A 13618-nucleotide genomic window follows, 5' to 3' on the forward strand; every position below is an offset into this window, starting at 1 on the left:
GCTATACTTCGATCCGTCAACTGACCGTAGTTCACGTATCTATTAAAAAATAGTTATCAAATGTAAATTAAATATATATATTTATATATATTTATATATATATACATACATACAATGAGTTTACCTGGTTGGTGAACCAACTAGGAAAATTTGTTTTCATGTCCATATTGGGGTTCTCTGCTTTAAACCGACTGTAAATGTTCAAAGAGAATTGTTAGTATGATCAACGTTTACACAGTTAAGTCATTATAAATTCATATTTTTGTATAATGACTTACATTTTGTATTCTTCGATGTCAGAACAATTGTCGAGTATATACCAGTGAAGTTTATCCTGAACATCCCGGGCCAGAGATTTGAACACACCTTTACTGATAAATTTACATAACGAGTTGAACACACGAAACTCACATGACCTAATTGGCCCGTCCCCATATCTGTCAGGACGATTAAATCTCGTCTGTATACCTTCAAGAGACATTGAACATGCAGTTAATGCTTCATCGGCAACGTACCCCTCAGCTATACAACCTTCAGGCTTAGCTTTATTTCTAACATAATTTTTTAGTTTTTTCATGTATCTCTCAATTGGATACATCCACCTCATGTAAACAGGCCCTCCATATATAGCCTCTTCCGGTAAATGCATGACCAAATGAATCATTATGTCAAAAAAAGCGGGAGGGTAAATTAACTCGAGAGTACATAACAGTTTAATCAATTGTTTCTGAGCTTTCAACATGTCTGCCACCATTAACTCTCGAGCACAAATTTGCTTAAAGAATGCGCATAGCTTCATTATTGGTGTAGAAATGGTTTCATCCAAAAACGCGTTAACTCCGACAGGTAATAATCGTTGCATCATGATATGGCAATCGTGAGATTTCATGTTCGTAATGTTGGTATTATCCTTGTTCACTTTGTGCCTGAAGTTTGATCCAAACCCATCTGGAAGTTTTACTTCTTTAATGAATTTACAAAAACTTACCCTATCTTCGAGTTTTAAAGAGTATTTGGGAAGAGGTTTGAAGAATTTCCCATCTTTTTTACCATTGGTTTTAGGTTTGAGCCACAAATCTTTTCGAATACCCAATTTTTCCAAGTCAACTCGTGCATTGTGAGTGTCTTTGGACTTGTCATTCATTAATAAGGTACCCAAAATAGCCTCCAACACATTCTTTTCAATATGCATGACATCCAAGTTGTGTTACAGTGGAAGATATTTCCAATACTCAAGTTCCCGAAAAATAGAAATTTTAGTCCAGTTGTGACGACAATTAGGGGGACGTTTTCTTTTTTCACCAACATTTGTATGATTTTTACCGGGATTACCAACTGGCAACAAATCTGTATGTTGGTTTTCGATATCAGCTACTTTGAACTTTCTAGGTTTAGAGGTATGATCAACCTTACCATTGAATTCTAAGCTTTCTCTGTATGGGTGATTCGATTCAAGGTTCGGTCTGTGACTGACAAAAACAATTTTGTTTTTCACACGCATAGCAGGAGTGTCCTCGTTACATGTAGGGCATGCTTTATAGCCTTGGCCACTCCAACCGGACAAACTACTACGGGCAGGATAATCGTTTATGGTCCAAATAAGCATTGCTTTCATTTGAAAATACGTGTTTGTAACTGAGTCATGTGTAACAACCCCTTCGGACCATAAAATCTTCAGTTCATCAACTAAAGGCCTCAAGTAAACATCAATATCTTTTCCAGGTGATTTAGGACCAGGAATTAACAGAGTCAACATGAGAGAACTTTCTTTCATACATATCCACGACGGCGTATTGTACGTTGTCAATATGACTTGCCACATGCTGTAAGGATTATTCATGTTGCCGAATGGATTGAAACCATCATCAGCCAACCCTAGTCGAACGTTTCTGGGTTCACGTGCAAAATCTGGATATCTTTTGTCAATTTCTTTCCAAGCTCGACCATCTACCGGATGACGCATCTTACCCTCTTCATTGCACCGCCCAGTAGCATGCCAAGTCATATCCTTTGCAGTGTATCTGGAACTGTACAAACGTTTTAGTCTTGGAGTTATTGGAAAATAACGCAAAACTTTATTAGGAACTTTTTTCTCCGTTGTGCGTTCATCTTTCCATCTACTCTCTTTACATATTGGACAGTTTTGTAAATCCTGGTATTCTTTATAAAACAAACAACAATCATTCTTACAAGCATGTATCGCTTGATACCCTAAACCGATCTTTCTCATCCACTTCTTAGTTTCGTAAAATGATTTCGGAATCGTGTTATTTGGGGGATGTGATTGTATGAGTAATTCTAACAATTGGTCGAATGAAGTATTCGTCCATTTGTTCAAGACCTTAATGTGTGTTAACTTGGCTAAAAACTCTAATGAGGACAACTTGCTATCGGGATATAGCTCGGTTTGGGTGGAGTCAATTAAATCCTCAAGAGCAGTTGCGGTCGTGTCATTCATAGTCTCATCGTCATTCGGACCTTCCTCCTCAAAATTAGGAACTTCCTCCAACTGAATATCGTGCAAGAAATTTCTTAGAGGGTCCGTTGTGTTTTGTACTTCGGGTGGTTGTGGTAGTTCACCGTGATGCCGCCATATGGTATAAGAGGGTTCAAACCCATATCTAGTTATATGGGCTTTTATCTGTTTAGGTTTAAGAAAAACCGTATTACCACAATCTTTACATGGGCAACTACACTTACTGTGCGAATCCAAATTGTTCTTACACCTCTCAATAAATGCATTAAGACCACTAATAAAGTCAGAATTAAATGTATGTCGTATAGTAGTCCACCTCTTATCAATCGTCATAGATATTCCCTAATTAAATCAAGTTTAAAACAGCAAAAAACTTTAAAATTAAAAATACTTAATATATGTATAATCAAAGTCGGGTGGTCCAACTATGGAAGGCAACCTAACCCACTTTCTGAATGTTTTGTCTCAACTATGGATGCGCACAACTAATTTAATAGTTAGCAAAAATTCGGCAGCATTTCCCCTAAACTCCCCAAATATGTCGTATTAAACGCATATTTGTAGGAGTAAAGGGAAAATGTGTACCAAAATTTTTGTAACTAGTAAATAAGTTATACGCATCCACATCCTAAAAGAGACAAAACACACAGAAAGCAGTCCCAAAAAGGGGACCTTCCAAAGTTAATTTCTAATAAATTAACCTTGGATGGGTATTCTATAGGATTGATTAATTTCGAACCTAAGGTACAACTATTCCGAAATTAACCACTAAACCTAACAATGTTCATAAAACAATAAGCATAAACATAAACAGAAACATAAACAATAACATTTACACTTATACTTATACTTATACTTATACAATGTTCATAAAACAATAAGCATAAACATAAACATAAACAATAACATTTAGACTTATACTTATACTTATATTTATACAATGTTCATAAAACAATAAGCATAAACATAAACATACAACTATTACTAACTAAATATATACTTAATTTTCTAATTTACTAACTAAACATACAACTTTCATCACAAAACCCATCAATTTACTAACTAAATATATACTTAATTTTCTAATTAAAAAAATACATAACTAAACATAATCAACATGCATAACTAAACATAACTTAATTTTCAGTTTATATTAATTAAGAAAATATTAATTTTCAACATACATAACTAAACATGAAATTAACAAACTAAGCATGAAATTAACCCCATAATTTTGACATACATATGCAAATTAACAAACTAAGCATGAAATTCATGAGCCTAAACATAATCACACACAACAATCTTCAAAATATACTCCAAAAAATTCGGATTTCATAGATATAACTCAAAGCACCAAACTTTAATTTTTTAAAAATAAATCAAGAACATACCTTTGTTAGTGTTTTAGGAGTAAGATTAGGTTGGATTTGGTGTGTAATAGCTATCAATTGCTCGAAAATGCTCAAAATCGCCGGAAGTTTCTTAGATTTGGGAGTAATTTGTTTTTGATAGAGTGAGATTAGGTTGTTTTTGAACCTGGTTCAGCTTTTTGTAAAAAAACATTCCCGGACGACTTTTTCCGGACGATTTGTCGTCTGGGAAGGTCGTGAAGGGAAACGAAAACTGGCCCGCCATTTTTTCGTGGAATTTCGTGGAATTTTTTTTTTCCGGGCGACATTGGGTCGTCCGGGAAAATCTGGTCAAACCATTCAGGAAAAAGCGAACGATAAAGCGAAAATTTTTGTCGAATTGTGTCTTTTTGCGGACGACTTATGTCGTCCGGAAAGCCCCTGTCCGGAAAAATGATTTTTGTAGTAGTGAATTCATGGCAGAGATGAAATTGTGTTTTTAATATGTAGCCAACGGGGATCGAACTCATGACCTCCCCTAAAGGAGGCAGACCACCAACCGCTAGACCACATCACAATTTCTAACTATATTTAATATCCTCATTTACTACTTACGACTCATATAGATAATATCAGTGTTGTAAAAGTCGGCCGACTTGGCCGACGCGTCGGCCGATGCGTCGTTTTTTTGGGTTCTCCGTCCCGTTTTTTCTGAAAACGACTCAAAAGACGGTCAAAGCTAAAAGTTTGGTCAAAGACGGTCAAAGTTGGTCAAAAACGGTCAAAATCATTCAAATTTTTGTCGAGATGTGATATGTTTTAAAATTATAGTACATTTTCAATTTTTGGGCCGCTCTTTTCTCTGTGTCCTTACTGATTATGTACTCGGTAACATTAATTAAGTTTGAAGTTTGATTGTATTTAATTTCAAATTCTTATTTAAGAAAGTTATGGTACAGAATCAACTATTTTATACATATATAAATATATATTTAAGAAATTATCAATAAAGTCAACGTTGGTCAACGACCGATGCGTCCCCGATGCGTCCCCGACTCGACCGACGCGTCCTTTTTAGATCTCGACCGATGCGTCCCCGACTCGCGACTTTTACAACCTTGGATAATATAGATGATAAATGTAATGGTAAATTTTTAATTTTTATCTTTTTTACTATCCTAATAAATAATATGGGTAAATTTTATTAAGTTAACCCTATTTATTATATCATACTTAATTTTCTAGGACTCAATTCTTATAGATATATGTTTATTCATGCATTTTTAAATCTTTAGTACATTAATTCATGTCATTCATGTTCTCGACTTGACTAATGAGTTTATGAATAGGCCCTCCACTTGCTATAAAAGGCCCCGTTCGTGTGCTTTAGCTTACTCGCCTCCTCTATAGCCACACCCAATATTTGATCCTATAACATGATATAAGATTATTATGTATTTCTAGAAACAATTGTATACTTGGCATGAAAATGTACCTTTGTCATAATGGATAGATTTGTTAACCGTAATATTCGGTATTCTACTTCATCAAATTATGTTATTTTGATTATCTTCCCCGAACTAATACTATACGATAAGGGAAGAAATAGATAATTTCTATCTCACAATCCATTAAATAATTTGTGTGCATGTATCAGTTTCTTCAATAAAATTGATCAAAATAATTGTTACCTTTATTCCTTACATGATAACAAAATTACAAAGATTAATGGACGGTGAATTTCATCGTATGCTTTGGATATTAGAGGGAAAAAAATCACATTTCATCAAGTTATAATATATGAATCAAAATAGATTAATAAAATGTGGATAAAACAATATGATTATGTAAGTTCTACTTACATTTTTTGAATCCCTAGATTAAGAAACCTGCATGTAGAACCTAGATACATTAATTCTCTTGAATAAATTTTGACGTTTAAGTGTGCTTTTTATACAATACAATGAATTGAGGATGAACTCATGAAATATGTTATATATAAATGCCGAATTGAATAAGGAGTTATGGAATGTCAAAGTTTTGGTGTATTATATTCTAATTCAATATGGTATATGGTATTGGAGTTATTAATTTGAAACCGTTGGTATTTCCAAAGGTTTGGTGAATTATTATAGTTTACCATATGGGTTAAGTGGTTAAATGGTTAATTTGAAACCGTTGGTATTACACCGATTGGGATCACCCGAGGGGGACTAAACCACCCGCTGCGATCATCTCCCGTTTCGACTATGCCGATGCAGCGATAATAACCACGCCCCCATCGCTGCACGGGAGAAAACCTTGAAACCGATCCAAGGGCACGGCAAAGTAAACCCCCCTCCCCTTTACCCCCAAAACGATATGGGAAAGGTGTCATGGGTGGATACTTCATGGCAGAGATGAAATTGTGTTTTTAATATGTAGCCAACGGGGGTCGAACTCATGACCTCCTCTAAAGGAGTCAGACCACCAACCACTAGACCACATAACAACTTCTAACTATATTTAATATCCTCATTTACTACTTACGACTCATATAGATAATATAGATGATAAATGTAATGGTAAATTTTTAATTTTTATCTTTTTTACTATCGTAATAAATGACATGGATAAATTTTATTAAGTTAACCCTATTTATTATATCATACTTAATTTTCTAGGACTCAATTCTTATAGATATATATAGATAGATATATATAGATTAGGACAGCCATGAATAGTTATAATAGTTTAAATAACTACTTGTTTAATAACTTAATTTTGTAATTTAGAAAGATTTAATTGTACCATGTATTTTAGACTTGGTGTATATGATATTGTGACAAGATGTAAAAACCCGTAGCTGAATGAATAGTTTTTCAGTATTATATTATTTTTGTTATCATCATCACTTGAGATCATAAAAAATAAAATAAAATACAAGATTTTAAATAGTTCATTAATTTGATTGACTAGAGGATGCTTTGCCTGCTAGCGGTGGAGGCCTGACTTGCCGTTTACCCGGGGTTTTCCAACTAGAGGGGAGCCATTATGGCTCGTCACTAGGGGGTTCCTCGTAAAAAAAAAATAAAAAATAAAAAAAATAGTAAACACCAGATTCCATGTGATACTTTGAACTTTGACTTGTCCATGTCCAGATGTCCTTAGAACTAAAATAACCTGTACAAAACTAAATAACCTGTACAAAACATACGTACATTCATCATTCAACCAATTGCTAAGTTTATATTCATTTTATTAACTAGAGTACATTTAAGATAGACAAAATTACGCGCGTCGTCCCTGAACTTGTTTCCAGCCTTCTCATGTCATCCTGATTCTTTTTTTTTTGCTTGCGTCATCCCTGTTCTTGTAAAATATAACATAGGTCGTCCTTCTGTATACATTCCGTCCAATATCTCCGTTAAAGTCAATCATGTGCGAATCATGTGAGGGTATTTCAGTCTTTTAGTAACTTGAGGGATGACGCGCGTAATTTTGTCTAATAATAATAATTTGAGGGACGACGCACGTAATTTTATTTAATAATAATAATTATAATAATAATAATAATAATAATAATAATTGTTATTATATTATTATTATTATTATTATTATTATTATTATTATTATTATTATTATTATTATTATTATTATTATTATAATTACTATAATAATAATAATAATAATAATAATAATAATAATTATTATTATTATTATTATTATTATTATTATTATTATTATTATTATGTGCTTATTATAATAATTGTTTTTCGACACGCAATTTCGACGCGCGATTTCGACGCGAGTTTTAGAGGTGTGTTTTTCGACACGCGATTTCGACGCGCGTTTTCGACACGCGATTTTCAGGCGTGTTTTTCGACGCGCGATTTCGACGCGAGTTTTAGAGGTGTGTTTTTCGACACGCGATTTCGACGCGCGTTTTCGACACGCGATTTTCAGGCGTGTTTTTCGACGCGCGATTTCGACGCGAGTTTTAGAGCTGTGTTTTTCGACACGCGATTTCGACGCGCGTTTTCGAGGCGTGTTTTTCTACACGCGATTTCGACGTGCGTTTTCAATGCGTGTTTTTCACGCGTTTTCGACGCGTCTCGAAAAACACGCCTGAAAATCGCGTGTCGAAAAACACGCCTCGAAAACGGGCGTCGAAATCGCGTGTCAAAAAACACACCTCTAAAACTCGCGTCGAAATCGCGCGTCGAAATTGCGTGTCGAAAAACAATTATTATAATAAGCACATAATAATAATAATAAAGCACATAATAATAATAAGACAAAATTACGCGCGTCGAAAAACACGCCTGAAAAACGCGCGTCGAAATCGCGTGTCGAAAAACACACCTCTAAAACTCGCGTCGAAATCGCGCGTCGAAATTGCGTGTCGAAAAACAATTATTATAATAAGCACATAATAATAATAATAATAATAATAATAATAATAATAATAATAATAATAATAATAATAATAATTATTATTATTATTATTATTATTATTATTATTATTATTATAGTAATTATAATAATAATAATAATAATAATAATAATAATAATAATAATAACAATTATTATTATTATTATTATTATTATAATTATTATTATTAAATAAAATTACGTGCGTCGTCCCTCAAATTATTATTATTAGACAAAATTACGCGCGTCATCCCTCAAGTTACTAAAAGACTGAAATACCCTCACATGATTCGCACATGATTGACTTTAACGGAGATATTGGACGGAATGTATACAGAAGGACGACCTATGTTATATTTTACAAGAACAGGGATGACGCAAGCAAAAAAAAAAAGAATCAGGATGACGTGAGAAGGCTGGAAACAAGTTCAGGGACGACGCGCGTAATTTTGTCTTTAAGATATATGTGTATATATATATATATATATAATCCAGTTAGCTAGATAGCTTACTTAATTTTATTATTTTTTTTTTTTTTAAAGATCAGATGAAATTTTATTAAAAACCAAGAAATAAATACAATATGGAGTGAGCCTATAGCATCTATATCTATACCAAACATACAACTCGAAATACGAAAAACTAGAAAAGAAAAGACTCGAAATATTGTAGGAAAAACACCCTTGCAAATGAGCATATATATGCTCGGGACAACTTGTACAAAGACGAGCCGAGTTGCACGAGAGCCACATTATCGTACATCACGATGACAAAGCAACTCATGCGCAACTCACTTAGCCCAAGACATAGATAGACCCAAGAGCGCTGGTGGAAAAAAACCTACAATTAGCCTATTCCGTCCTTAGAGTTCGAGTTCGGGTTGACATCAAAAGAGGATGGGTTGGTCAATCAAGAATGCCATTCAAGATAGCTTACTTAATTAAAATTTATTTCTTTCTAATAACTTAAACATGAAAAAATAATTTATCATGTTATACACCGTACTTTTATATACTTTTACTTGTATATATATTTTATAGACAAAATTGTGCCATTGATCCTTAAACTTTACCCGAAATTGCACAGGAGACCTTAAACTTTATTTTTGATCTAGATGACCCTGAACTATACAATTGTAGCATGGTTGACCTTGAAACTAACGTCCGTGTATTAAATATCGTCAAGTGTATCCATGTGCCTCGCACTTGAGGGCATTTTTGTCCATCATTATTCTTCTGCAAATTAACCATATCTTCTTATTGTTCTCAAAATCATTTATACAGACACTAAACACACACAGACACACTTTTTGTTTCTCTGATTCTTTTTTCTTCACTTTTTCAATTGTATGTACTATTAGTCTATTACATTTTCATCTTTATTATTCAATTAACATCACTCATGTTCATATTCATATATACATACTCCTTAGATATTGGAAGTTTATTAAGGTTTTATTGTTTCTTTTTTATTTTTTCTCTATTATATAAATTTGATGGCAACAACGTTTTTGGAGAGGTTCGAGTTTATTTCGACTTTGACATGATCTTTAACAAATCCGACGACCTTGTTTATGACCGGAAATAGCGACGGCACCGATTACAACATATTGTTACCGAGAATAGTTTTTGGCCGGATATAGCGACGATTAAACAAGAAGCCATTGGATTCATTTAACACTTATTGGAGTATGGTTAAGCGGATCAGAACCTTACCGCCGTTATTACTGCCGCTCTCACCGCCGCTCTCGCTTTTGCTATTACCGCCGTTGTCACCGCTCTTCTCACCCAGATTTATTTTATGTCATCTTCTTTCTGATCTCATTATCTATAATTCGTGTTCAGTAATCTGATGTGATTTTGAAGATGAGTTAATTTATGTAATGGAAGAGATGAGTAATATAAGGAGAGATGACTTCTTTTTTAATTCATGTTCACCATCTCCATGTGTTCAATTGTAAAGAATAATTTTTGTTTATTTTTATATAATAAAGGTAGAAATGAGTTAATTTGTTCGAGTATTGAATTTGTGTTATTGATTTTGATTTTGGGGAAGAAAGTTTGAATGTATGTAATGGATTTAATTTGCAGGCTAGAAAAAGAGAGGATCTAATGCTTTAATTTGTTGGATCTAATTTGTTAGCTTGAGGTCTGATTTTTAATTTTACTTTTGAGTTTGATTTTAATTTTTGAGTTTGATGTTGATTTTTAGATTTTAGAGTTTTGTGATGAACATGAAAAGTGTTTGTAAATATTTTGAAGAAGGAGATTCAGGGTGAGAGAACCGAGGACTATTATGTAGAAAATAAACGGACAAAAATACCCTCACATGTCTTGCACATGGTATTACTTAACGGGATAAAATAAACGGACGTTAGTTTCAAGGTCAACCATGCTACAATTGTATAGTTCAAGGTCATCTAGATCAAAAAATAAGTTTAAGGTCACCTGTGCAATTTCGTACAAAGTTTAAGGATCAACGGCGCAATTTTGTCTATTTTATATTTAAAGTTCCGTAATATTTATATTTATAATATTAATATTATATTTATAATATTAATATTATATATATAATATTAATATTTATAATTATACTCATATTAAATTCCACACTTCATATGAAATACCAAATTTATTACCGAGTAATTATATCTATATATCTAAAAGGTATAGCCAAAGTGAATAGTAAACCTCACAAGTTTAACAAACTACCCCAATTTTTTACTTATTTACATTTTAGTCTCAAAATACATAATAGTTAACTTTATAGCTTTTATAAATGTACCACAAACTTTTAACATTTTATACTTTAACCATTAAACTTCTCATTCATTATAAATCGACCACATACTTTATATACTACCTAATAGACAAAAACGATTAATAGTCACCAGGGGCGTTTTCGTCCTTTCACTTTTTTTCCCTTTTCCCACCTTTTTTTTCAAAAAAGCCCCCATAGTTTGTTCAAATATTAAAATCGACCCCCAAAGTGTCAAATACTCATTTTCATAAAAAAATTTAAATAAACTCCACCCAAATATTCAATGGACCATATCTTCTCGCTCGCAACGAGTTAAATTTTTCTGACACCATCGTTAAACTCGAAATAATTTTAGGAGCACACTGTCACTAACTATACGCAAAACAGACGCTTTTTAAAAAACGCTAAATATTTGAGGTACTTTTCATACACGTCGATTTTGCGTTAAATTTTTAAAAGTTGACAATTTCATAGTGAAACGCGGAGATGTACATATATTGTTAATTTAAAATAACATTTAAATCTTTCACGGATTATACCTTTTAGTTCGAATCGAATTGCGCTTCAAGGATATCATCTTTAGCCACGAAATAATTTTACAAACTAAACACAATATAATACATTGAAAACCGAACTCCGGCGCGAAACGAGGGTTCGAACACTAGTTAGTAATCAATTTAATTAATACTTAATAGCAGAATCTAAAGAGTACTTGCATTGATATAAAATTATTATAAATCATCAATCAATAAATGTATAGTTCACGAAATAAACTCCACTGAAATAAAAAATGGAAGGAAAAAAATAATTAAATAATGACTTCATTAATATTGCCATAAAAAGCCATCGTAGATTAAGCTAGTAGATAACATAAGACTTCCAGAACCAGAACTCGCCGGCAAAACAGCCACCGTCTCACCACCCAAACACCCACCGTCTCCGTCACCCATCCACAGCGGAGATGAGTAGTAATCCCAATCAGAATCCACAAACACAAAATCATCCGCCACAAAACCCTCACCCAAACTCGGTAACTCCACTATTTCACTCAGCTCCTCCGCCAGCCGTTTCCCCGTCGACGTGGACACGCCGGAGTAACTCGACGAAGCTGACGTGGACGGTGTTGATGGCGAGGGTGGTGCTACGGTGGTTAAATGGATCATGTTGGCAGCTTTTGTGGCAGCAGCTTGAATGTCACATGGAGAGCATGAAACGGGTCGGGGCAAAAGGTCCGAAAGTTCGGGGAAGTTTAGGATTGCAGACTTGCCCTTGATGGAAAGTGCGGCTACGTCATGTGCACGTGCGGCCATTTCCGGGTCGGAGAAGGTACCAAGCCAGATCCGAGATTTTTTCTTGGGTTCTCGGATCTCGGATACCCATTTTCCCCATGCCCGTTTCCGAACACCTCTATAAGACGGATATTTGGTATTGGTTGTTTTGGTCACTTTGCTGTTACCATCATCATCATCATCATCATTTTCATGATCTCTAGTCCGTTTGACCCGTTTTCTATTTGGATCATTCAAATGAGTGGGTTTGAAGAATGGGTCGGATATTGTTGTGGTGGCGGATTCGGTTTCTGAGTTCGAAGCCTCTCCCATTTGTATAAATAGTTTGCAAGTAAATAGTAGTAAAATGTTAATATGAGTAGTTTGTTTTAGGAAGGAGTAGTTAAACAAGTGATGTAGGTTTTAGAGTGAGACTTGGTGTATCATGTATGGAAGAGTTTGAAGTTTAAATTCACCAAAAGGGGAGTATTTATATAGACTAAAAGATAGATATAGAGAGAGAAAGTAGAGATACAAGGTTTAAATTTCATTAATGGCAGATCACACACAACATACGGTAGATATATACATGTAAATAAACGACACAACTAAGCGCAATAGCAATATTGATAGCCCTAGTGGTAAAAACTTGATACTGTAGTTAAAAAAAAGGGTGAAACTCCGTGTAAGTCTTGGATTCTAATCTCTTTAATGCAAAATAAATCCTTAACTTTGTGGTCACGGAGACTCACCCGCAATGATTCTAAACTATCTGCAAAGCGGGTGATCTCCTTGGGATAGTTTGCATAGCCAATCGGAAATCCAGATATACGAAAAACTAAAGACTTTTTTGCTCTGTTGGTCCCTCTATTATACCTCATATTGCTAACAGCGTTCCCTGGGTTATTTTTTTTGCCTTTATAATCCTTTGATAGTCAAAATTTTTCAATCTGCATCTCTCCGTCAACCTGCCATCCAAATTGTCCGTTAAGTACTATCACATGAGTAACACGTGATGAGTATTTTCGTCTTTTTCTCCTTTTTCAGCATTTAAAACCTTCACGTGCTTATATGTTTCCTTTTTCACTCACTTACACTAAATCAAATATGAACCCTAGAATTATCTTAGAAACAAAAATTGGAGCCCTAAATCGTTAGCAATGGATTGCTGGTGTGGTCGAGCATGTGTAATTCGAATTTCAACGACTGAATTCAACCCTGGACGTCGTTTCTATACATGCTAAAAAAAGGTAATAAATCCGATACAGATTCGTGTATAATTAACAATGTAGAAAGTGAGAGATAACTGGAATACCTTGCAATCATGCTATTGCAGTTTTCTATAACAT

The 13618-nt window shown here is 33.9% G+C and overlaps 2 protein-coding genes across 2 annotated transcripts; both read right to left on the reverse strand.

Moving 5' to 3' along the window:
- Nucleotides 1-1207: 1207 nt before the first annotated feature.
- LOC139846711 (uncharacterized) lies at nucleotides 1208-2809 on the reverse strand. Its single transcript, XM_071836201.1, has one exon. The coding sequence runs from the start codon at nucleotides 2807-2809 to the stop codon at nucleotides 1208-1210; it is 1602 nt and encodes a 533-aa protein (XP_071692302.1).
- Nucleotides 2810-11725: 8916 nt separating this feature from the next.
- Nucleotides 11726-12709, reverse strand: LOC139883310 (ethylene-responsive transcription factor TINY-like). The gene has a single exon (XM_071867508.1). It carries the CDS (start codon nucleotides 12600-12602, stop codon nucleotides 11826-11828), a length of 777 nt encoding a protein of 258 aa, XP_071723609.1. The 5' UTR covers nucleotides 12603-12709; the 3' UTR covers nucleotides 11726-11825.
- Nucleotides 12710-13618: the final 909 nt, after the last annotated feature.

The sequence above is a fragment of the Rutidosis leptorrhynchoides genome, chromosome 1 (genome assembly GCF_046630445.1).
Source record: "Rutidosis leptorrhynchoides isolate AG116_Rl617_1_P2 chromosome 1, CSIRO_AGI_Rlap_v1, whole genome shotgun sequence".
NCBI lineage: Eukaryota > Viridiplantae > Streptophyta > Magnoliopsida > Asterales > Asteraceae > Rutidosis > Rutidosis leptorrhynchoides.

Coding starts and splice junctions, on each gene's coding strand:
- LOC139846711 (XM_071836201.1), bottom strand. CDS start 2,809: ATGACGATTGATAAGAGGTGGACTACTATACGACATACATTTAATTCT.
- LOC139883310 (XM_071867508.1), bottom strand. CDS start 12,602: ATGGGAGAGGCTTCGAACTCAGAAACCGAATCCGCCACCACAACAATA.